We start from the raw sequence: 27,046 nt of genomic DNA, 5'->3' as shown, positions 1-27,046 counted from the left end.
ACAGACGGTATCTCAGAGGAAGAAACGAATCTTGGAAAACAGTAACTGTGAGCACAGAACTGCGTGTGAAGCATCAAGCTAAATGACTAGCCTAACTATCTAGCTAGTAGCTACCCTCTTGCAACTTTGTGTTGTTGTCGTTTGAGGTTTTACGAAGAAATCGTATCCGTCGTGTACTACAGTGCGTACAGTAAAGTGGCAAGATGCTGGTCTCTTTGAGCTTACGGTCACAGCTGGCCTCCATCATGGACATGTTGGCGAAATCGGCCGTAGCAGAGATCAGCAAGCTTATCGACGACGGCTCGGCAGTCTGGCGGCTGGAGATGTCCAGGAGACTTAAGGAGAACGAGGCTCTTAGGCGGAAAGTGCTGCTGCTGGAGCGCGAGCTGGAGCTGCGGGCGACGCGAGGATGTGGGCAGGAAGTAGAGGTGCATTGAAGAAAATAAATCTTTAGCGAAATTTCTCATTACTTTTGGCTTTTAAAAGTGCGCAGTATAGCCTATTTAATGCATCAGAGCGGTCCCCTGGTTACGCCGTTTAATGTCATAGCAATAAAACACTGAATAACTGCGTTGGAGTTGCTCCTTTTGACGCTCCTTATGCACAGAGCGACGTCAGTTAAATGCCTTAACGTAAACTCACCGTGATCCGAACACAAACATAGCTCACCATGTTCCGAACAGTGCACATTTCATGACGAATAACTACAAAATTACTTTCAGATCAGCTTTGGTTTGTGTGTATGTATAAAGTCTAATTCCTTCCGTTTTTATAAAAACTTGCTACGAGTCGCATCCGCGAACCAGACAGGCGAATCCGGGTACTTTGAACTACTTTGACGTACACGCCCCTTCTCGGGGGTAAGTATAACATTGCGGGAATGGGATATTATACCTAAATTAGCTATATCTTTTGACAACAAAATCCGATGTTTTTTTAATTATATGCCCGACAAGCTGAAAGTATTTTCAGCATTTCCATAACAAGTTGACATTTTTAAGATGAGTAGTTTTTGAGAACGAGAGCTTTGTTTGTTTTTGTCTGCAGGGCGGCCTGTAGCGTAGTGGTTAAGGTAAATTACTGGGACACGCAAGGTCGGTGGTCCTAATCCCGGTGTAGCCACAATAAGATCCGCACAGCCGTTGGGCCCTTGAGCAAGGCCCGTAACCCAGCATTGCTCCAGGGGAGGATTGTCTCCTGCTTAGTCTAATCAACTGTACGTCGCTCTGGATAAGAGCGTCTGCCAAATGCCATTCATGTAGTGTACTGTTTGACACTTGTGCCAGTCTCCATCTCCATCTGCGCCTGCGCCAAGTCCGGCGGTACAATAACGTAACGTTAAATCACTTCCATACATTCTCACCGGATCGATCGATAGACAGACCGACAGACATACACACAGTAATGTATAGATAGATGGATAGATAGATACTCAGCACCAGTGTCAAGTAACCTTAACTAGCTAGCTAGCTCCGTGTCTTGTTACTAATTTGTATTGATGGATAGATGTTCAATAACAGTAATTACCTATCTAACATTACTTGACTCTATCTATCCTATATCGATCTATCTAATTTATTTATCCATCCACTGCTGGCTGTCTGTCTGTCTATCGATCGTTCCGGTGAGAAAGTGCTGAAGTGATTTCGTAACGTGGACTTGGCGCAGGTGCAGTTGGAGACTGGCGCAAGTGTCAAACAAAGCTCTCGTTCTCAAGAACTACTCATCGTAAAACTGTGAACTTGGTATAGAAATATATATATAGAAATATATAGTTTAAAAAACATTGGCTTTTGTTGTCAAAAGATATGGCTAGGGGCGTGGCTATGGCGGTGACGTGTTACCGGTCTGGTCTATAGTGACATGGAATGTCTGTAAATAAAGGTCGCAAAATTTACTTCCGGGTTGCCACACAGCCATGGAACAAAGCAAAGTTACTTCAAAATCGACTGAACCCGAGCTCGGTAGAAACAGTTGGCTAATTAGTTAACAATGTTGAAATCGTGTTGGACTGTAGTGCCAAATGCACACAGTTAATTGGGATTTTCCCGATTCTTAAAAGTGAGGATAACCCAGATATTACAGTCCGTTTACAGGCTGGTCACAGTTTTGACAGGTGCTTGGCAGAATCAATGACAGCTGACAGAGACGGCCAACTTAAGTTTCAAACTGTCAGGAACGTGGGGAAATGCATAAAACAAACCAGAACTTTTGGTTTTGCTCATGTCCTTCACAAACGTTGTTGGCAGCTAACTTTAGCCAATACACACCAGATGCTCATCGGCAGCCATATAGAGAAACACTGGGATGGAACGTTAAATCCGACTTAGCCTGTTGTTTTGGTGGCAACTTAACAGTAATAGGGTTTCAAATAATGCTAGCTAGTTTGCACTGGTTATTCATGTTAATGATGTTGGCCAGCTAACGTTACATAGCTACATGGTTAGGGGGTGCTGACAGCTAACGTTAACATTACATTAGCTAGCTAGACCGCATCGTATACCGTAAATCATATAAATAAAATAAATTAAAAGATCAGTTCAGTTTTCATAAATTATTTTTATATTCCCACATTGACTTTACATGTTTGTACCTTGATTAAATGACAGGGAAAACACTGTCGGCTATTCACATTCCTTAGCCTTATCCACCCAGAACCAAGTTATTTGCTGTGTCATCACGCTAGTTTCATCTATTCGTAGTATTCCATTACGTCACTCAAAATGAACCGTGACCATATTGTACGGATGCACAGTGCACAAACGGGCTAACCTGCAACAAGGCTTCACTATCACTACACTTTACTGGGCTTACTCACGTTAACGAACTAGCCAAGCTAACCCTGCTACAAAATATCACGAATGACAACCAGAATCAACCAATACCAACATAAAGACACTTTAGATAAACTATCACGGGGAAGATTAAAAAAACTGGTCTTATCAATGGATTTAGAATACAACATGGACATAACAGAACTTGACAATTTCCACTCTGCTTTGCCTGGAAATAAAGGGAAGATAAAATAAATGACAGCTGATTAATCTTACAACACATTTATTACAGCCACAGAGCTGTTTAGCTAAATGACAGACAAGTCAAGATTACTAGCAGAGTACAGTAGCAGTGTGCTTATTTAAGATAAGGGTCTCTCTCTCTCTGCTAACGTTAACGTAAATGAGTAAACGCTAGCTAAAGTTAACCGCCAACTAACGTTAAGTAACGAGGCTAATATGATACGTTAAAGTTAGTTGTCAACACTGGCATTAATACATTGGATCTGGCTAGATTCTACCTTGAATGAAGTGAACAGAACTCTGCTGCTTTGTGAAGGCAGGAAATCTTTACAGTTTATTCTGGCTAGCCAAAAGTTCCTCCTGGCTAGCCAAAAGCTCCTCCTGGCTTGGAAACTCCTTGTCTCCTCTCCCTCGTTCTCTCTCACCACTGGGATTCTATAAAAACCCAACTGCCTACTCTTGTCACCATCAGATTTGTTATGACAAAGATAAATGACACGTTGCGACCATTTTTGAAGAAAAAGGTGAACAGAAAAATCCATCATTTTATATGTTTCTAATTCTACTCCGCATAGTGGCTGGCGGTTTTGTGTTAGTGAGTGGTTAGTCTATCCGTACAATATGTCGCCCAGCTATTCAAGTGACGTCATCGAAATACTATGAATAGACTGTTGAAGTGACTGTAGCTCCATGTCTTGCTGTCCCAGCCGAACGCCCTGGTACCGGAGGGCCTTGGAAGCCTGTCGTGGGTCTGCTGGTTCCATAATGGCCAGATCGTTCTCTTAGGGCAGGGGTCGGCAACCCTGGTCCTGGAGAGCCGCAGGGTGTGCTGGCTTTCGTCTCCACCTTAAAATAAGCAACCGATTCAGACCCAAGAAACCAGGTGAGGTGAGTTAACTGTAATCAATGGCTTTCATTGATCAATTAATGCCAAGTAACAACGAAAGCCAGCACACCCTGCGGCTCTCCAGGACCAGGGTTGCCGACCCCTGTGTTAGGAGAACCGATCGGAACCACTTGCCAAAATGTAATAACCAAGATGTAATAAATAATAGGCTTTAATCAGAGTTCCACAGAAACAGGTAGCAATTCAGGCTATTGTATTCACGTAACTAATGAATGGGGAACTAAAATGTGAAAAGCGGGACAATGTTTACGTCGGAACTGAAATCTGATTGGTTGCTGCGAGGCAGGGTGGTGCGCTAGGGGCTTAGAGATGAACTTTTCCGAGCTTGAGCTGTGCCGCCCGTCTCCCATTGAAAATGAATGGAAGCAGTGCCACCACCTGCTGAAGCCACGTTCAGTGTCTTCACCGTTATACGGCGGTGTTCGGACCATTGTGAGCTAACGCAGACTTCTGAAAACAGGGACGTTGTGCACGTGTGTAGTTCTCTACAATTATTGGTTCAATTCACATTAGTCAAAGTGTTTTAGTGCCTGAGGTAGTCAATAAGCAACCATAATCATAAACCACATTCCTCAGGAGAAAAACTGCCATTGAACAGACGTTAACTTCAGGTGAAAGGAACATTGTGAATTTACGTTCCATAACATAACATAATCAGTAGAACAGGACATTTATCCCAGCAATGCTTGCCCTTTCAACCAGTTTTGTATTTGACTTAATGGGCAAATTCATCTCAATCCCTGCCAAAGTTACATGCTGCAAACACATTTGTCGCTGATGTTTTCTAGAATCAAAAAAATGTTTTCCCCATACTGTTGTACAAGTTGACCAAGGAAGACAACCACAAGTCCTGACAGATGAGTCCTAAGAGCTGTAAAGAAAACCCCCAAAACAACAGTTGGGGATATCACCAGCAGTCTGCACAGTGCAGGGCTCAAAAAACCACAATGTAAAAAAGACTCAGATCAGAGGTGCACGCCTCTCATCAGCAGGACGAATCAAATGGCTAGATCAGAATTAGCCAAAAAATATGAGCCAAGTCAGAATGTCTGGAACAAAGTTATTATGGACAGAAAAGACCAAAATACACCTTTACCAAAATTACAAAGGTGTGGGCAAAAGAAGGAACGGCCCATGGTCTAAAAGCATCCCATTCATCTATGAAATATGGAATAGGTAGTGTGTGCCATGGCTTGGGCATGTACTGTATGGCTGCTTCTGGAATAGGCTTGTCTTTATTCATGATGTAACTTGCTGAAGGGGAGTCTAAGACCGAAAGCTCCCAAAACTCAAGGGGATTGCAGTAAAGGCATTTTCAAAGAAGATGGCAAATGTTTGGTGATGTCAATGGGTTATAGACTTGTTGCAGTCATTGCATTTGAGGGCTATGCTACTTGACTATGCTAAATGCTAAAGGCTACGTATTAGACTTTATTACTTTTGAGTTACTTTTAAGTTCATCCAGTAACTTACCTTTTTACAGCTAAAAATGGGGGACTCAATATAAAGAGGTAAAACATACAGTCCCCTCCAAAAGTATTGGAACAGCAAGGTCAATTCCTTTGTTTTTACTGTACACTGAAGACAATTGAGTTTCAGGTTAAAAAGATGTGCATGAGATGACAGATCCAAATTTCATATTTTATTTTCTGGTATTTTTATCGAGATTTGTTAAACAACTTAGAACATCTCATCTTTTGTATCAGACCACCCAATTTTTAGGTGAGAAAAGTATTGGAACTTGTGGCTGGCAGGTGTTTCTTGTTGCACAGATGTGTCCTATTAGATTGATTGATTAAATAATAAATAGTTCTGAATGTCTACTCTTGGTTTTAGCCTTGGGTTTTGCCTGTGAAGACTGCATTTGTGTTAGAAAAGGTAAACCAATAAGAGGACCAGAGAGCTGTCTCTGGGACAAAAGCAAAAAGTAGTGAGTAGGGATCTGCTCATGATCCAAAACATATGAGCTCATCTGTGAAGCACAGTGGAGGAAGTGTCATGGCTTGGGCTTGCATGGCTGCTTCTGGAGTGGGCTCACTAATCTTTATTGACGAATCTTATTAACTCATTAATTAACTAAGATTAATTCAGAAGTCTACAAAACATTCTGTCTGCCAGCTTACGGAGAAATGTGTCAAAACTAATTGGGAGGAACTTCATCATGCAGCAAGACAATCACCCAAGACATACTGCCTACACCATAAAGGACCTCTTTAGGAAGAAATGGCGGGAGGTTTTAGACTGGCCAAGTCACCAGACCTTAACCCAAATGTGCATGCATTTCACCTCCTGTAGAGGAGATTGAAGGGAACCCCCCCCCCCCCCCCCCCCAAAAACAAACAACAACTGAAAGAGGCTACAGTAAAAGCCTGGAAAAGCATCACAGAAAAAGAATGCAACCGTTTGGTGATGTCAGTGTGTCGCAGGCTTGATGCAGTTATTGCAAGCAAGGAATATGCTACCAAATTGGTAGGTTTAAGTGTTATTTACTTTCATTTATTTATACTCTCTGTTCCAATACTTCTGCTCATGTAAAAATTAGGTGGTCTAATTCCAAAGGTGCTATGTTCCAAGTAGTTTAACACACCTAGGTGTAAATACCATTTAATAAAACCGGATTCTCTGTACTTTTGTCTGACGTTCGTATTTTGATCTCAAATGCAAATGTCTTAAGTACATAGCAAAAATAACAGATTTGACTCTACTGTTTCCATGAATTTGCAGGGCAGGGTATTTGATCTATTCTGAAACCATCATATATGGTAGTTTGTATGACCAAAGAGTAATAAGGGACATGTGTCCAGTGTGAACACCTACAGCAATGCATTGTTTTGCAAGAAATTAGATAAAGGGAGAACCACCAGATTTGCGCTTTACCCAACTGCTTGCTTACAAGAGACAGGGAAAATGACTGCGTGTGCAGAGTGTGTAAAAACGTATATTTTAGGTATTTATACACAAAGTTATACCTACCAAACATATCAACTGAACAGAACAGCACTCTGAACAACATAAATCAAAATATGTGTCCAAAAAACTGAGAGACCATTCCGGGTATCCTGGTTGTAGTTATCTAACGTTAGCTAGTTAGGCATGTTCTCTTTGATGTAGCGAATGACATTAGCAAACTTGTTAAAATTATTTTCTGGCTTAGTTCTGGATGGCAAATTTAGTCACTACACATTGGTGCTGACACAAGTATTGAAGCAAACCAAGCAAATTAGTGTCATTGAAACATTTAGTGACAGGTGTAGTGTTGGTTCCTCAGGTTAGTCTATGCCAATACACAAAACATAACGCAAAACAACTTGACTAAAAGGAAACGTCTCTCCACTAAAACATTTGTCCTCATTGTAACGTTACCTAGCTAGCCAGTTGGGTATTTTTTCTCTAAGGTTAAATTGAGAATAGCTAACTTCTTTAAAATGTTTGCTAGTTTAGCTACCTAGCTAGTTATGTCTTGTGCTTTGCAACTAGCTGATGTAGGTGGCTAGATAAGGGTTAAAAGTGTTAAAAGGGGTTAAAAAAATAAAAAACTAACAGCTGATGAGTTGTTTGACCATTAAAAATGTGGAAGCACTGCTTCATTGTTGCATGTAATGACAGTCCTGGCCCCTGGCTTTTGGTGAGCGCTTGTAATGGGGCATCAGTTTCTGGATAAGACCTATTTATACCTAGCCCAGCACAATGGAAAGGGCCCAGGAACCCTGGAATTTGGTTCAAGCACTAGGTTTGGCCCGCAGTGGAAAGAGAGCTAATGACTGTTAGAGTTTGGGGGGTGGTGGGAAAATTTATTTCAGTATTTTGAACAAAAATACAGAGCTCTAAAGTATTATGATACAAATTACATGGGGATTTTTTTCCTATACCATAAAGTACAAATGACAAAATACTGTTTTGTATTTCCAATGCATGTTTCATAAATACTGCCCATCCATCAGAATATACCACTGCTTAATTCCATTTCATGTTTACAGGTGGTTATAGTTAATGCCTGTAGTGCTATGACCAGTAGCGATGATTATGATGATGATGGGTCTATTATCATGCAGGATTCAGCAGTCCACCCCATTTCTGTGTTAGTTTGCAGCTACGGAGGAGACTGACATCATATTTATCAAGGAGGAGAGACTGGAAGGTGGCAACGGAAAGTGTGGCGGATGGGAAACCAAAGGAAAGAGTAAGAGGGGGGTAAAAAAAAAAAAATGTACTGGGTTGAAAGTGTTTTATCTTTAAAGTGAAAACTGTGTGCAGCTAACATCTTACAGCTCTTGGTTGCTTTTGTAATTACTCCGGGGTGTACATTTTCTTTGGAAACAACACAAAGCAGTTTGATCCATTAAATCTCACACTAAAACCAGGTTTCTACATTGACTGTATAATGTAATGTAATGTACAGTACTCTAACTCTGCTAAAACGTGAGAAAGCCCTAACTGATATGCATTGGGAGTATATGGGTCAGTGACAAATTGGGGCTTACAGTTTAGAGAAAAATGAAAAAACCTTTATTTGAATGATGTATACTTATTTCTAAAATTCTATTTTCAGCCAATATAATTTATATTTGAATTTTCATATGAGAACATCATTGTAATACAGGATAGCAGATATACATTTTCTGAATAGTTATTTTTTGCTTTTATTTCCTCCCAGTAACATATATATTCAAGGTTGTATTTTTTTTTTTTACTTTCCAAAGTAAAAAAAAAAAAAAAAAAAAGGCACTTCACATTTTATGTAATAAAGTTAGGTACCAATTAAAAATTATATTTTTTGTACTGAGTAGAGGAGCGAATAAAGTGTATTTTGATACTACATCTGTAGTTCAGTGTTCAAAGTCAAATCAAAGCAGCACCCCCACTTGTGAAGCAAACATTTTTTCTTCACTAGACCTATATTTTTCAATGAGAATGACCATGCTTCACTAATGTCTTCTAATCATGCGTGCTCTTGTGCTTGTTCTTGGCATGATGATTGACCCGTTTTCCCTCCAATAGAATTACATGATGTGGTGAAACTCCTCTAAAAGGCGATACGAGCGCACTCCAATTGGCTGGACCACAGCCAAAACAATACAATTCACAGTGTTTGGGACAAAGACAAATCATTTATTTATTTGCCTCTGTGCTCCACAATTGGACATCTGTAGAAGTCATGTGTTTAAAGTGCACATTGTCAGGCATGTTTACGCATTTTGGTTTCATCATGTAGAAATTGCAGCAGTGTTTATATTATACATAACCACCCCGCCAACCCCCCTCATTTCATGTCACCATAACGTTTGAGATACAGCAATGTTATGTAAATGACATTCAATGACTGTTGTTCTGTGATTCATGGACGTCACCAATTGATGGGTGTCTTCTCTGGTGATGCTCTGCCAGGCCTATATTGCAGCCATCTTTATCTCATGCTTGTTTGAGCGGCTAGTCCCCTTAAGTTCTCTTCAGTATGTGAAAGGCATGCTCAATTGGGTTCAGATCGGGTGATTGATTTGGCCACTTTGATGCTTTATGTTTGTTTGTGTGTTTGGGATCATTGTCTTGCTGTAGAATTAACCACCGGCCCATGATTTTGAGGCATTCGCTTGAATTTGAGCAGATTGGATTGGTCTATACTCTTCAGACTTCATTTTGGTACTACCATCAGCAGTAATATCATCAATGAAGATAAGTGAGCCAGTACCTTTGGCAGCCATACATGCCCAGGCCAGAACACCCCCACCCCTGTGTTTCCCATGGTATGGTATGAGATGGTATGCTTTGGATATTGGGCAGTTCCTTCTCTCCTCCATACTTTGCTCTTGCTATCACGCTAATATACAATCCCTCCAAAAGTATTGCAACAGCAAGGTAAATTCCTTTGTTTTTGCTATACACTGAAGGGAAAAAATTACATAATCAATTTATGGTTGTCCAAAAGACTACATATGTCTTTAACAGTATACTATCACCAGTAATATTTTGAAGGCATGAAACTGACATGGAGTGGTTACATAAAAGTGGCAACTCTAAACATCAATACCAAGATATTCAGCAATTTACCATCCATCAACATGTTACAGTCATGTAGCCTACACCGCCGGGAGGTCAGCCATCAGTGGAAAAAGTATCTTCATTCATCTTCTCAACCTGCACTGTAATGAACTCGGTTGCTGGCATATTCTGGTATATTTGCTGTTATATGGGATCAAGAAAGCCTTTATTTAGCTTAACAAAATTAAGAGGCTTCATGTTCTTAGTAATCATACAAGTGATGTGCTGTGCAATATGCTGGCTGAATCTGAGTCACGCTTTAATTGTGTTTAGACGATTGCTATCGTTTTACTTAAAGGTACAATACGTAAGATTGTGTTAAAACATTGTTACAAGACTCAGGCGGTAAGAGCAGTCGTCAGACAGTTGGAGGGTTGCCGGTTCAATACTGCCCTGGGTGTGTTTCTTTGTTCCAAAAAAAAAAAAAGAAAAAGAAATGGCCCTCGTCCTTATCTTTGTTGTACAGGTAGCAGTTGAAATTGTACTTCCCTCTAGGGTCTTTCAGCGAACTTATCCCTGGTTATGGGTATGCCTTTGTTGTACGTCGCTCTGCCAAATGCCAATAATGTAATGTGTCGAAGTGTCCCTGAATGCTCCTGACGAGCTCATTGGTGCCTTGCATGGCAGCCAATCGGTTGGTGTGTGAGTGTGTGTATGAATCGGTGAATGAGAAGCATCAATTGTACAGCACTTTGGATAAAGGCGCTATATAAATACTAACCATTTACCATTTAAATGAATAGCCTACAATGTTGTCTAGTCATAGTTTCCAAATACATAAGCTACGTTAAAGACGATGGACAGTGTCGCTAACATTACATTATTGGCATTTGGCAGATGCTCTTGTCCAGAGTGACGCACAGTTGATTAGACTAAGCAGAAGACAATCTTCCCCTGGAGCAATGCAGGATTAAGGGCCTTGCGGATCTTATTGTGGCTACACCGGGATTAGAACCACCAACTTTGTGTGTCCCAGTCATTTACCTTAACCACTATGCTACAGGCTGCCCCATTAACATTGATGTTAACATTAGGTAAATTAACTTTAACTAAGATGGACACTGCATGGTTAACAGCTAAACTCTAGTTACTGACGGGGTCAAGTTGTGGCAGTGTGAGTGGATATGTATAGTTACATAGCTACATTTCTTTCAAACTAATGGGCAACAACCACATTATTTTAATGGTTATACACAGTATGTATTTTAATTATACAGTCTGTGCACATAGTGATCGCTAAACACATTGCTAATTGCTATTAGCTAAATTCCATTTAGTTAGCATGGGTCTAGTTATATTCTGTGGATGTGCGCATATATATAACTGTAATGCTCTTTTCTCAAAATAATGAAATAGGAATAAGTGCAGAATTATTTATTTGGTGAGTAGCCATGGTATAAGCGGTATAAACCACTCTAGTTCTAAGGAAATGTACCACTTCAGGGTGTTTCTGGTCATGAAGGTGTTGCCATCACACTATTGTTCACTTCACTCCAATAATCGGTAATGCCTGCAAGTCACAGCATTCTGAGTCAGTGCAAAAAAACATGTGATGATGTCACCAAGTAATCTATAATTAAATTTATTGGCAACTAATTCACCGATTTTCGTTGACTACGCCGATTATTCATTGCACCCCTAATATATAATAGAATATAAATCACGTAAATATTGTCTATAAACTGGTTGAGGTTCCAGTCTAATAGCATGAGGACCGTGGATAGTACATATTTTCATACTGTCCCTTCCTAAAGTATTGGAACAGCAAGGTCAATTACTTTGTTTTTGCTATACACTGAAGACAATTAAGTGAGATGATAGATCTGAATTTCAGCTTTTTTTCCTGAAAAAGAAAGAAACCGCTTGCGTACTGAGCAACAGATACTGAACAGGTCCAAGGAAAACAATGCGTTGATTACAGAAACATTGTGAGAACTGTGAAGAAAAACCCCATAACATCAGTCAGTGACATCACAAACAGTCTCCACAGGGCAGGGGTGAAGGTATCTCAATTAACCGTAGAGCAGCAATATAGAGGCTGTACCACAATGCAAACTACTGATCAGTTGTAAGAAATGGAAGGGGAGATTACAATTTGCAAAGAAGTACAGAGATGAGCCACAAATGTTCTGGAACAAGGCTTTATAGACTGATGAGACTAAGATTAACCTCTACCAAAGGGATGGAAAGGCGTGAAGAGAGTAAAGTGAAAGAGGCTGCAGTAAAAGGCTGGAAAAGCATCACAAAAGAAGAATGATTGGTGATATCAGAGGATCATAGGCTTGATGCAGTTGTTACAAGCAAGGGATATGCTACCAACTATTAAATATTATTTACTTTAGTTTACTTAAATACTCTCTGTTCCAGTACTTTTGCTCACTTAGAAATGTGGTGGTCTGATACCAAAGGTGCGATGTTCTAAGTAGTTTAACACATCTAGGTTACCAGGAAATAAAAGCTACAATTCTGAACTCTTGTTTCGTGTTCATCTTTTCTCACCCCCAAATGCATTCAGTGTATTGCAAAAACAAATGAATTGGCCTTGCTGTTCCAGTACTTGGATGGGACTGTATATGCTCAAAATAATAATAATAATAGTAGTAATTCGTCCAGTTTAGGAGTTAAAAAGAGAACCCTCAAAATAAATAGGTCCAGGGTCTTGGGGGGGCTCACCAATTGATCCCACTGCATTAAGAAAAATCCAATTCAATTCAATTTAAAAAAGGGAATTCCAGATTACCAACATGTACAGCACCATTTAATGGATTACCATTCACTTATACCACTATGTAAACAGTTAAATTGGTGGAAAGCTCACCAAATCCATGTGCTGCAGTTGCGCACGCACTGCTGTACAGTGGCATAAGCAGGTAACACAAATTCTGGAGGTGGAAACGGAAACCTGTGGCATTGAATACAACCGGGAGCACAAATATGGGAGCAAGATTTCAGTCTTAAGACTGAAGCTCATACTCTTGCTAACCGACAAGCAGCCAAAATGCATGAGATCTAGTTCACGTATACAGACAAATGGTCCAACAGTAAGAAGTGCTACCACAGGTAACTGAAGTTAATAGCCAATGACTTAATTTTAATATGGTACTAAAAGTTCTCACTCACCAAGTCGGTTGTTCAAAATGGTACAAACCGATATATACGAGGTGAATGAAGGTGAACAATCACAATGCAAGTAAGTAAGGAGTGGCAAGTTGTGGTTTGTTTGGTCTTTTTAAACATCTGTCTGAATTTCTCAGCAGCTCAGAGTGGCGTCTGTTTCCCGATGCCAAAGGAAATGGTATACCTGCAGCTGCTTAACCTGGACGCTATATGGTGTACTCAATTAAATCATTATCCCACCTGATTAGGCAAATTCCAACATTAAACCACCAAACCTGTTGTTAGTGAACAGTTGCATTTACAGATTTTGAAAGTCTTTAAAGTTATAGTTAGTGGCAAAGACTAAATTAAAATGGTTTGACCACTAATCCGCTAATTAGACCAGTAATTAACCTGCGTTACATATAGCACAAATTAGCACACATGTCTGTTTGGAGCAAGTTGTCATGTGACCACTTTGTACCACTACTAATTGTTGCATAGAACTTCAAAACGCGTAGAGCTCAAAAATCTTTGTGATACTGCTACTAGGTTTCTTATAATGGTACTAATGTTATTGAAAATGGATTATTATATGTACAGATACTTTAGAGCAGCAGACATATCTGTGAACTGCACAAGACAGGCCTTTAGCTGTAATAAGATGTATAACTTGTCTGAAGTGGGCCTTAGAAAAGCTGTTCCCAACTGGTGTGCTGTCAGGCGACCCCTAGGTGCGCCTTTTTTAAAAAACAAAGAATCATAATTAAAGAACAATTTCCAGTGTTTCCCATTAATTAATGCAAACACTGCTATTTCATTTGTCACACCAGTTTCAGAATAAAGGCAAAATATTTTTTCTTTATATGTAAATATTAAAGGTTGCTATTGCACCACCCCTAGCCTGTACGTGTGTATGAGATGAGAGCAGGCCTTGTGCAACACCGAATTCTTTTGAACGCTCCCGTGCAGCATCTCACTTCCGCAAAGCTGATATAATATTTATGCTTGTCCCCAAGGTCAGGCAATTTATATGTGCCAGAACTGTGAATCTGACTGAAGAATTAGATTAGTCAGATTTACAATAGACTACTGTACTATAAACTGCCTCATACCACGGTGTTATGTGTTCATTTCAGAGATTGTTGAAAGGTGGGGATCTTTCCTTGTGGAAATTGATGGCCTTCGTTGAATTTTGTGCCACCTCCACAGAATTCTGCCTGTTGTCCAAACACATTCTAAATACAAGTGGATTTCTCTCATTTGTAACCACAATGGCACTGAACCGTAATCGCCACAACACACTTGGAAAGACGCTACAGAAGTAGAGCACGAAGCTACAGCAGCTGTATTCACAGACTGCATGATCAGACCTTGCTCTGAGTTTGCTGCATTCAGACCAATAAATCTTGTTTTCTTTTGCACCCAAGTACTGTATGTCCAATATTTTCCCAAGTTATGTGCTATCAATTTTATTTTTTGAACTTGGCAGATGTGGCCCTTAGAACAGCTTTTCCCAACTGGTGTGCTGTCAGGCAGCCCCCAGGTGTGCCTTTTTAAGAAGTTCAAATGAATTAAAAAAACATTTAAGAACAGTTTCCAGTGTTTCCCATTAATTTAATTTGTCACACCACAGTTTCAGAATGAAGGCAAAATATTTTTGACTCATAATAAATGTAAAAGATTGCTATTGCACCGCCCCTTGCCTGTGTGTGCGTATGAGATGAGAGCGAGCCTTGTGGCGATTTTATTATTCGCAAGAACTAAAATTCCTAGCCCACTGGACAGAAAAAAAAAAAATGGTCTACCAAACACAAAGTAACAACCAATAAGGCAAAAAGGAACCAAACATAAAAAGTGGCAAAATCTCAGGGTGCTGGCCATCTGGAGGTCCCCTCTCCATTTCAAGCAGACTCTGTGGCGGGAGGAAAAGAAAGACACACAACATTAGACACACACGCCACTTGAAGGAGCATTTCTCCATACTGTGAGAACAGGCTGCTTTTATGCTGCCTTGACTGGCCTTCATCCTGAGCAGCTTGGAGTCCTCTTTACAGAGTTCAGGTGGGCTCCATGCACTAAGGTGCAGCAGGTAGTGGTGCCACTGCTGCCGATGGTGGTAGCCATTTGTGATGGACATGCCTGGTGTGGGAGGGGAGCTTTCCTCCACCAAAGCAATTCGATTTGTGTATTTGGCTACTTGATTAACAACAGAGAAATGAGCATATTTTACAAAATTCTTTTTATAAAAAACTTTTTCAGTGATGTATTTGGTTCCCTAACCTTCCCCGCCTCTTTACATCTGTGGTAGCTAGACATAAAAATAATACGTAAATGAGATGTAGCAAAGACAGTATTCAAAATTACTTTCTTAACCGTAATTAATACCTATATCTTGTGAAATAATCACCTACTGATTAGTATCACAATAATAGATCTCTATAGTATGATAAAGAACTATAGTGACATAAAAAGTTTTTTTTTTTTATGTTTTAAGTTTTTAAGAAATGCGTGCTGAATTGTAGAATTCCACAGGGAGTTTGGTTCTCCCACACGTTTCCTTAGATTTCTGCAGTAACTTTTGGACACTTTCACCCCATCACAGGGTTCCATCAGGCACACATCCAATTTGCATAAAGACTGTGGATTTGCTGAATTGCAGAAAGGTCAGTTAGTGTGATTATAGTTGGAAGAAAAATGTTTTTTATTTATTTATTTTTTAAATTTCTTCTCCCAATTTGGTAGCCAATTGTACCCCGTCTAATTCAATTAGAGCTAGTATTAGATACACCGCCCACACCCCTTCCCTCGGCGGCCCTACGAGAGCGACACGCCTTCTTCAAGCCGTATCGCCACATGCTGGTAACCGTAATTCTGAGGCGCCCAAGGTGCTTTTTGTGCGGCGATCTACTAACCCTGCCAAGTCCCTCTCCCTGGAGCAGCAAGCCAATAATGCTGCTCCATGTGAGCCGGCCAAACTTGGCTTTTGGCTGGACTGAGAATCGAACCCCGGTCCCCGTTGTGCAACCGCAAGTCTGCTGCATCTTAGCCTGTTGCGCCACCGCGGCCCGGAAGAAAACGGTTTTTAAACAAATACTCATAGCCAAAAGTTATGAATGTGAGAAATCGTATGAAACGTTGAACATTTCGATCTATAATATGTGAAACTAGTGTAAAAATTGAGAGAGTAGTGGCAGTTTAAAAAATATATAATTTTTACTGTCACCACTCTAGCAACTGAACATTCCACCTTTCTTTTCAATAGCAGGAAATCTGAATTTAAAGTTAAATAATTCAAAAGGTAGAAGAGATATTAAAAAGAAAAGAAAAAGCACTTAGCCCACTAATTAGTATCTATTCCCAAGTGATATGAACATGTTGTGTCAGTCTTTTTATTCTTGGTTTTGTCACAAAACGAAGAGTGTAGATGACATAGAACTAACTTTTCTAACTTATTTCAAGCCAAAAATGTCCATTACTTGAAATGTCTAAAAAGCAACTGGCAAGTACATGTCATATTTCAGGATTGTTTCCATATTTCTTGCGACTTTCGTTTTCTTGTCACTCTCGGATACACTGAAACCAGTTGTGTTTGAAAAACATGCATACATTTAGCTAAACTTTGGCAGTTTGGTCACCAGTAGTAGTAGCCAACCAGCTGAAAATGCAGAAAGAGCAGTGAGAACATGCCCCACTGGAGTGCAATTGCTCACAAACCTGCCTAGAAGAAACATGATCATTAGGAAAGGCCTTATTTTCATTCTATTAATTAGTGGTCGATGCTAAATTCCAAGTTATATTAAGTCAATATAATGCCTATATATTGATCTTGTTTCACCTAATAACATAAAATGTAATCATAACAAATTACAGAATTGCTGTACTTTTATCAACATTTATTTATTAAAAAATATGCACAATCTAATATCTTATCTTGGACCAGGTTGTATTAGATTACATTTTATTAATTGAGATATAAAAATACATATCACAGTCTGTATTTGGTTTAAAACTAATAAATATCATGTCCAATTCTATAACTAACCACATTACAATCTAATACAACCTGTTACTGGATAAGATAACATGTATATTAGATTGCATTTTATTAATTGAGATACATATCACAGTAAGTATTTGGTTTAAAACTGAGAAATGTTGTGTACAATTCCATTATTCCAACCCCATTACAATCTAATAAGCTGTACATGGGTATGTTAACGAGACTTAGATCTTACATGGCATTTACTTTAAGTAAGAGATAATACCCTGTGAACAAATCAGTTATGGGGAAATAACTGCTCAACACTGAGTGAAAGGGTATTATCCCACTTATGCCATGGCTTGCCAAAGTAATGTAGCTATGGACAATTTATTTTTAGTTTAGGAATAAATGTATTGATTGAAACGCAATGGTAAATGGAGAAAAGGTAGTACAAGTTTGATCATTCCCTCCTCACTTTTTATTTTTACATGCTAAGTTAAAACACTCAGAAGTTATTTGTAGCAAGATTGCCCATAATCCATAGTGGTTTGCTTTTCATACAACTACCACCAGGTGGCAAATGTGAGGGGTACAGTGTATATCTTCCACTGCGGCACTTGACCTCTTCAGCACTGGCATCTCGTATATAACTTTTAGGCTAAATATTCACATCAATCCTATTGTGGAACCTTTGCTGTTCATGGATGGTGATTTTCAGTGCCGTTGACCATAATCGAATGCTTTTGTTTTTTGTTCTACTGAGCAAGTACTGTTAAAAAGCTAATTGTATGGCTTAGTGCTATTGACTTATGCTAGCTGCATCATACTAACCTCATATGCCTCATAACACACTGGCTTACTTACTTGTAAGTTTTATCACCCCTACTGTGAAGTAAAAAAGTGGATAAACTACGTTCTCTGTGAGACATTTATTGTTCATATGCACTCACTACATTCTAAAGCTCTATTTTGCCCTCCCTACATGAAGTTTATGAACTTTATTATATATTGTTTGTACTGTTACATCCCTGTCCGGGTTTAGAAGCAAATATCAACAGCTAACGTCGGCTAGCTAACTTGTATGTTTACCAAATATTTGTTTACTGAAAGTTAAGTTAACGTTTGTACTGATGAATTAACGTGAACAACATCCACGTTTCTATAACACTACTATTTCCGAATACATTGTATTACGGATTTTAAATTGCAGTCTGGACCAGCTCCACTCTGCACTACACATTTACACTGTAAAATATAGCAAACAAACAAAGTTTCATATGACTTTCGCAAAGAGGGTTGGCTAACTCATGACCAGTACCAGCTCTCTAGTTGTGGCATTGTAGATAGAGCAATGGAGTTGGTAGCTGATTTACATGAGAAATGAATTTGCTGCATCAAGATGGCAAAGTTTCTCTTTGAGTTATACTCAAGCTTATCTGCATATTGCAGTAAGCGTTGGGGAGGTTTTTGTGCTAGAAAGAAATTGGGAATGCATTCTGTCAACCTTAAAAATATGAAAATACTGAAAATGTGTGAGCAGGTTTAGTGTTATGGCTCCTATTCACTGAAATATGGATGAAGTGAATGGATATTCTACCTCAGATAATTGTTTTGTATTACAATTCAGTGGGGATACCGCGCTTTCTGCTGTTAAGGTAACCTCACTGACAGGCTAATCAAAGACTTAAACGTACAATAGGTAAGATCTCTGTGTTAAAACATTGTTACAAGACCATTGTAAATCCCTTTTTATCATTGAAAAAGGCTCACTGATGTAGGGGTCCTCGCACGGGACTCCAAATTATGTAGGGTCCTCGCACGGGCCGCCAAATAACGCAGGGATTTTACTCTCTACGAAACCGGGGCGCCAGTTAAACGTTGTGTAGCAGTATAACTGCAAAAAGTAATCAGTCTCATAAAATTACTATTATCAGGAATATCTAACCACAAATTTAGTATTTTAATTAATAATTAAAATAACCAATACTAATGATTAAACATACCTGAAAAACCTGAAGGTTGGAAGTTCTTCGAAAGACTGCTTTAACTCGGCTCTCATGTCTATGCGATTCCAAAACGGACACCGGGGTTTAATAAAATATATTTATTAAACAAACATACAAACGCATAACAGATAAACTAACGGGAAGTTAGTAAGGAAATTTAGTTTGGTATGTGTGTGTGCGTGTGTGTGGCGCGCGCAAGCGCGCGTGTCGCTAGAGTTCTGGGTGTGGTAATGAGTTAGAGTTAGCTGTGAGAAGGGACTACTTGCGTAGTTTTACTCTATATATGCGCAAAAGACGGCGAATCAATTCACGTACATATATATGTAGCTAACCAAACACATTACAATGGTTGGATGGTAAATATTGAAACACAGATTCACAAAAACAGTTAAGACTAAACTAAACACTGGCTATGCCTGAATGTTTGTTTTCTTACTGAGTCCATACGCATTGCTGGATCCAAAAGACATGCTGTCCTTGTAGAAGCGGCGATGGTGCTGTGAATGGTGTCCGGGAGAGATGCGCAGGCTGGGGTGTTCCCGTCTTAGCAGCGCGTTGTCGTCTGATCCGCTGGTCCTTTTCCAGGTGTAAAAGTTCGTTGCTGTTTCGTTGTTGGGCTTTATTGGGGTAAACTGATGTAGCGTTCCGCGTACAACAATTTCCACTCACTATAGGCCACGTAGTTACCGCGAGGTAACTGGGTGTGTCCGTAGGCCTGGTAGTGCGCTGTGCAGCATTCAGCCTCTGTCCGAGTCTCGGAGCAGATGAGCTGAAGCGACTGGCCAAAAGGGGTGCGTCGAAGAGAAGAAGCAGAAGAACAGAAGAAGCAGAAGAGAGATCCCAAGAACGTGTCTTGCTCTTATACGGGACCGTTTATTGCTCCCGCCATTACGGGATTGGCTGAACCAAGTTAGACGTCATTCGTGGTGGACGTCGCAGAATTCTCCTGTGGGAATGTGGAAGTTGTAGTCCCTACACTGACATGTTAACTCACCCTCTGCCTGTGTTTATAGTCCTTAAATTCGGGTTTCAAAATATAAAGTTGACAGACCATCACACTGTACCAAACACTGTACCAAAACATTGTACTACTGTACAATTTGTTGACAATTGGTTCTAATTGCCACAGCCAATTGGTGCAGGGCTTATTCTGATTGTTCGCACGTCGCTGCCTAAATTGCACTCCAAACAACAATCACTGGAAGTCTGTATATTATTGATTATTATCCAAGCAAAGACTACATATAGTTAAAAACCAATACCGGTTTACTATCGGCAGCAACAATCTAATTAGCCATAGTTAGCTTGATGAATTTACAAATATCCACCTGACGCAATACGAACATAGTAGCGAGTGTTGCAAGCATAGTTGCACAATCATGGATATTTATGTATTTGGCAAGCTAACTAATAGCTAATTTGCTTGTTGCTACCGATAACAAACTGCTATTATTTTATAACTAGATATGTATTCTTCACTTGGATAATAAGCAGTAGTAGACAGAGTTTCAGTGATCGCTTGTCTGGAGTGCAATTTGGGCAGCTACAGGTTCCTTTTATCTACATGTTCAATCATGCGTCTTTAGCTAAACCTTTATTTGTCTCTATTGTTCAGGTTGCAACTGAGTAGGGGGTCAGACACATTCCCACTTCCTATCAACACCTATTATGTGGTGGTGGGGGTGTTGAAGGACTGAGTTGGCTTTTTAAAATTTATTTAAAGATTCAGTTTAAAAGTGCATCATTATTCTTTGGGATTTCTTTGCAACATTTCAGACGATGCATTTTTTCCACACTTAAGAGTAACTAGTGACGACACATGCTGCAGAAAGTAGTGGAGTGAAAAGTATTTTACTTTGAAATGTAAATATCTACAAGAATGGAAATACTTTATTAAAACACAGATACTTATTTTGTAAGCCAAAATTTCCCACTATAAAAGTTCATCCAAACTGTCTGGGCATGGTAATGCGAACTGTCAATTAGCTATGATTGACAGACCATGCCCCCACTTTCCACACATCATTCTACGCTCATCTTGGGAGACTGAATTTTCACAAGCTAGCTAACTCAGCAATTATCAATGGCTAAGGTAAGGACACTGACTTATCCAATATTTTTTGCTAGCTAGCTAGCAAAGTAAAGATGAAAGCATAACTAACATCCTTATGCAAGCAAACTAGCTAGTTAATGATTATCAATTACCTTAACGTTAGCTAGCTAGTTTGCTTCCATAAGGTGACGTAATAAATGAACGTAACCAGAAATCGTCTAATAGTCCTTAAAAGGAACTCTAATTTAAAGGAGCACTGTCACGCTATTTCCAGTTGAGATCATTTTAATTAAATGCTTAAATTGTGTGTAGGCCTTTTTAAAATTGCCATCAGTGTAGCAGTTTCCTGATATGGGGCAAAACTTTAAAGCCAGGCTACCGATGGACGCTTGTCCTGATTGGGTGATGCTGAGTTAAGGGGGGAGTGGGGTGTCATAGTCCTTTATGTGTTAAGCAACATTATATTATTATGAAAAGATTCATGGTTTTAGTCTCTTTTTGCTAAAACCAAACATGAATGTGTTAGGAGGTAATCCTGCTTAGCTGTTGAATACCTCTGCAACAACAGAGCTCATATTTGTTAAATCTGGTCATCTACGTATTCTGTATAATAAAACCAAATTGCACCGCATTGGTTTCCGCTAGGTTTCAACTGTCCAGTTTCAACAATCATTATCCATATTGTTATTACATATTTACATGGTACTGTATATTGAATGTTACGGCTTGCATTCAAACTTAGTGTGTTTGCTACTGAATAGCGAGTCACACATTCCCACTCATCCCCCCCCCCCCCGCTATCAACACCTCTTTACTATTGTAACGGCAGTGGGGGTGTTTGTCATCTTATGTAAACTCTAGACTTGCTAATCAGCATAAGACTCAGCTCTTGTAGCGTAGTTGATGTCTACTAATTTTCTAATTATCTAAATCAGAAAAATGAAAAGCTTGTTCAAATTCTGTGATTGCAAGGCATAAAAAGATGAATGGAAAATGTTAACTTTTTTTAATTATAATTTTTACTTTTATTTTTACAATGTTAATGCATAGCCAAAAGTAGGCTAAAGAATTATAAGTGTAGTAAAGCAGTCTGTTACAGTAGGCAATAAGGCCATGTTGTTTCACATCATTAAATGTAGAGGAACTCGGATTTAAAGTATAAAAGCATTGAGCCCACACAGTGGCCTACATTACCCATGTCAAAACAAGGGATGCTCATGAATGGACACAGAAAGTGCATGAATAAATACTACTTAACTGATTTCATCCAAATGCCTAAAGTGTCAAATAGCTGGATAATAGTATCGTGTGGAGCCTAAGGGAAACTGATAATGACAGGATGTACATATAGCTAAGCTAGCAATCATGCTGAACTACCCGATCTAGGTCATGAATACAATTGTATCATTAGCCAAAACGTTGCCATCATTCAAGGTCTATAAACGCTCCTACATTCCTTACGCAGCATGTGGGCCACATTTAAAATGAATAATGTAGCTATATATCTAGTGTTATCATGGTCAATATATCTGTTTAATGCAATATATTTTGGAAATACAACATGCCATTGACACTGCCATGTTACATAAAAGTTTTGCCTGGTGTTGCTACAATAAGATCCGCACAGCCATTGGGCCCTTGAGCAAGGCCCTTAACCCTGCATTGCTCCAAGGGGGAGAATAGTCTCCTGCCTAGTCTAATCAGCTGTACATCACTCTGGCATCTGCCAAATAACGTAATCTAATGTACTACAATATGCAGGTAAGCTTGTGTGTAATTCAGAGGCATACTTTGCTATCTCCATGCAGCCAAGGTAGCACCAGCAATAAGTTAGCCAGGCCATCTTTCATTTAAAAATGCTCTGTCTGTGAACAACTTCTCTGTTTACAACTTTGGTACGTGCCAACTTTAACTTCACGTTGAAGTAAACAAATGTTTGTTAACTTATCTGACATTAGCTGTCCTTGGTTTAAAATCCAGCTATAAGCAGCTTGAGATACCACCTACCCAGCTGTTTAAAACATAGCTTGAGCGACCAGAAAACAGTGATAGTGTTCGTTTTTGGCTGTGGGTTTACTTTCTTGGGAACTTCTGAGGGACAAAATGAGGTGTCAGATCAGTTTGCTTCATTGTCTTCACCCACTCCATAGCAGAATTTCACCTAGACATGAGACCATTGATATACCCCAAATTATTAAATTTGCTCATTTTATTTGATCTATCAAATTTCTATGGGCAAATAATCAATCATCATTTATTCATTAGCATCCATGTGTTGTGGTGTATAGCATATTGTTAATACTATGTGCTATGTTGTTTGTTGGATGAGGTGCATTACATGGTATATTGTTAATGGTATGTGCTGCATGGTATATTGTTTATTGTATGGGGTGTATGCCATGTTTTTATGCTGTGTGCTTTATGGTATATTGTTTATGGTATGCTACATGGGACATTGTTTATGGTATATGCTATATGGTATATTGTTTATGGAGTATGGTATATTTTCTCTCCCTTACAGGTGCTGTGGAGCCCCCTGCCCCTCTTGACTGTTGGGGGAGGGGTCCTAGTGAGCAGGAGTCCTATGAGGAGGACTGGGGAGAGGCTGTGCCCCCTGGAAAGGAAGAGGAGTTTGCCGTGCAACATAGGCCCCACTCCAATGGATGGGAGGAGCCAGGCAGCATAGGAAGTGGGGTAAAGGCAGAGATTGTTGTAGACCATTCCATCTTCCAGCCGCCCAGAGAGTCAGGCACTGAAGGGGGTGTGTGGCAACCAAATGCCTCGGGACCTGAGGGTGTAATAGGTGAGGGGGTCGTCACGGAGAATAGGGATGGGGAAATGGGCAGGCCAGCACTCTCCTGTGGGGAGAGTCTACACAAGGTCACAGAGGAGGGGGGCGTGTTCCTCCGAAGCTTTGCTTTCTCAAGTGCAGGTTTTGCTCAGACCAGAGCTGCAGAGACCTCGGGCAGAGCTATGGTTGGACCAGGACAGACTCAGGTTACCTGCATTTACTGCGGGAAGCACTTTGCATACCTCAGCTACCTGAAACGTCACCTGCGCATACACACAGGCGAGAAGCCCTACAGCTGCATCTATTGTGGTAAGAGATTCTCAGACGGCAGCAGCAGGAACAAACACGAGCGCATCCACACAGGACGGAAACCGTTCCGCTGCACGCACTGCGGGAAATACTTCTCCCGCCGCTGCCATCTGAAACGACACCAGAAGCTTCACACCAAAACGGAGCTGCTCAGTTGTGGTAATCCGGGATGTTTCTGAAACGCACCCTCCCCAACACCCAAAGCCCAACCCCTCCCCCGAAGGGCACCTTTTACATCTGTGAGAATATTCAATGGGATGCATTTCATTTTCATTACTTTATGCATTATGTATGGTCCTGTTCTTTCTGTATAATACCAGTATGTCATAGCAACAGGTACAGTTACAAATTCAGTTACAGGTGATATTTACATTTCCAGTGTCAGGATCTTGGGGATTCAACATTGTCAGAGTGGTTGCATGCTTTATTTGACTGTAAGATGTTAGGGGCTCCACAGAGTCTCGTCCTGCAGCATACTGACAAAGAAAGATAGCTCACCTAGGCCCACCCTGTCTCCGATACACAAATAGTCTCTCACACCAATAGTCACATATCATCCCCTGAACTCATCCGCTCATAGTTGATTCTGTACTGTTACAAAAACATAGAAGATCAAATAGTTAGGTGTCTACCTCACTGACCGGCAGTTAGTGGAGACGAAGTGGAGCCTTCCTTAATCAAGGAAGTCAGATGGCTATAAATGTGCAGTTCTGAATACACTTCTGTTTCCCGCAGTTTGGAAGACAAAGGAATCAGAACCGTATTTTGGCTGATCAGATGTTCTCTATTGACTCCGAGACAGTTGTCTGTGATGGCTTTGCTAGATTGTGCCCCTGTCTCTTTGTTACTGCTTGGATACTTTTAATAAACATTGTCAAATTCTTAAGATGGGAACTGTGTTGAAACTCTTACATGACTCTGGTGTGTGCTTTCCATTGGTGAGAGATGGTCTCTTTTCAATGCTTATACATTATCACACTCCAATGTTGTTTTTAACCCCTAGGAATACACAAATAATTTGGGGGAAAATATTATAATTTTTCCGACTTAGACGAGATGGGGGCGGCATGGATGGTGCAGTGGGTAGCACTGCCGCCTCACAGCAAGGAGGTCCTGGGTTCGAATCCCCGTCGGCCGGGGCCTCTCTCTGCGGAGTTTGCATGTTCTCCCCGTGTCGGCGTGGGTTTCCTCCGGGTACTCCGGTTTCCTCCCACAGTCCAAAGACATGCATGTTAGGCTGATTGGAGAGTCTAAATTGCCCGTAGGTATGAGTGTGTGAGTGAATGGTGTGTGTGCCCTGCGATGGACTGGCGACCTGTCCAGGGTGTATTCCTGCCTTTCGCCCAATGTATGCTGGGATAGGCTCCAGCCCCCCTGCGACCCTGTTCAGGATAAGCGGGTTCAGATAATGGATGGATGGATGGATAGACGAGATGGTCAATTTTATTTTCATTTTTGTCCACTCACTGGCTCGGTTTCCATGTTGGCATAACGTGTTAGCTTAGCATAAAGACTTGAAGCCTATAACCTACCTCCTTCAAAGTGAAGAAATACCTTCCAGCAACCCCAACGCTGTCTTACTTACACAAGCTATCATGTGTATTTGACATGCAAATGGTTAAAAAATAAGTACAATAATCACAATAATAACATCTTGTATACTAATATACTGATTCAGGTGCACTGATACACTGAAGTCAAACACATTCCCCAATTTCACATGCTATTTATTATTAAAAAGCAGGCTTGCTCCTTATTTATAGGCATACTGAATAATGATAAAATATTTTGAGAATATATTTTGATGCTCACTGACAATGAGGTCACGTCAATGAAAATGCCCTCTGTATTGGAGCCAAAGGTGTTTTCACAGTATTCCTCAGAAATATTCACTCTAGGCTTGAGAGGTGTGAGATTCCTTGGAAGTCCTCCAAAGGAAGTGATCTACGCATCGCAAAATAATTTTTTTGTTGTAAAGCATCAAGCGGACGGGTAATAGTCTCAGTGTGAGTATTGAAAATGCTACAGTTTTATTACACAGGCAAAATAATTCTGTGTTTTATGCAAGCCTAACAAACTATCCATTGTGGAAACGTAATGTCATTAACTAAAAGGCTTCAATAGTTACCTCAATACAATATGACTATAAAGTTATTCTGTATTTTTTTGGTTCACGCGTTGACTGTGCAACCGGATTACTGGTACTGGTCAGAGAAGCTAATACGTGGGCTCATCCTGTTCAGGAGGGCCTATACAAAACATAGATAATGGTTTTCCTATGTACAAGTACTTGAAGTTGAAGTATGCAATGCTGAAATGGACAACAATGATAATTCCTACGGAGACATTCTGAATAAACAATAGTTCTATCGATGTTTCTCAGAGTTAGCATGTTTTTAGAATGGAATTATTATGCATTTGGTTCGCTGGACCCTTGCCATGAAAAGGACACTGACATTACCTTATTTTGTGTATGGATTTCCAAAATGCAGAGGCAAGGTCCCCTCACCCTTGTTTTGCCACCCACATGTTACAAAATAAGGGACTAAAGCAATGGCATCTTAAAATAGGTTATAGAGGTAGAACCATGAGTTTTTAATGTTCTCAAATGGTATATTATCATAGTGATTGAAAATTTCACTGTGAAAAAAGAGGAATTAAACAAAAAACCCACACTGGCCCAGGAATAAGACTTAAGGGGTAAAGATTCTAGTCCGTATTCTAGGACTCATTTGCTTTTAGTTCACAGTAGGGATTGTTACATCAGCATTAGAATCTGTTAACCCTTTGAACCCCATGTTTTTTCCCCCCGTTTGCACCGCTCTTAAATAAAGCCTTACAGTAGT

General features: G+C 40.0%; 1 protein-coding gene across 1 annotated transcript; it reads left to right on the top strand.

Annotated features, from left to right (window-relative positions):
• LOC133135246 (zinc finger and SCAN domain-containing protein 21-like) lies at positions 1-25,086 on the top strand. Its single transcript, XM_061252117.1, has 3 exons — positions 1-428; positions 8,008-8,104; positions 23,622-25,086. Exons 1-3 carry the CDS (start codon positions 204-206, stop codon positions 24,377-24,379), a joined length of 1,080 nt encoding a protein of 359 aa, XP_061108101.1. The 5' UTR covers positions 1-203; the 3' UTR covers positions 24,380-25,086.
• The last annotated feature ends 1,960 nt before the right edge of the window (positions 25,087-27,046 follow it).

The sequence above is a fragment of the Conger conger genome, chromosome 8 (genome assembly GCF_963514075.1).
Source record: "Conger conger chromosome 8, fConCon1.1, whole genome shotgun sequence".
In the NCBI taxonomy this organism is placed as follows: Eukaryota; Metazoa; Chordata; class Actinopteri; order Anguilliformes; family Congridae; genus Conger; species Conger conger.
The sequence above is the reverse complement of the archived record's forward strand: the minus strand, read 5'-3'. Positions and strand labels throughout refer to the sequence as shown.

Excerpts from the sequence above, each read along its gene's own strand:
- LOC133135246 (XM_061252117.1), top strand. The coding sequence starts at position 204 with ATGCTGGTCTCTTTGAGCTTACGGTCACAGCTGGCCTCCATCATGGAC. Across the intron at positions 429-8,007 it reads GATGTGGGCAGGAAGTAGAG|TTTGCAGCTACGGAGGAGAC; the intron begins GTGCATTGAAGA and ends TTTCTGTGTTAG. Across the intron at positions 8,105-23,621 it reads ATGGGAAACCAAAGGAAAGA|GTGCTGTGGAGCCCCCTGCC; the intron begins GTAAGAGGGGGG and ends TCTCCCTTACAG.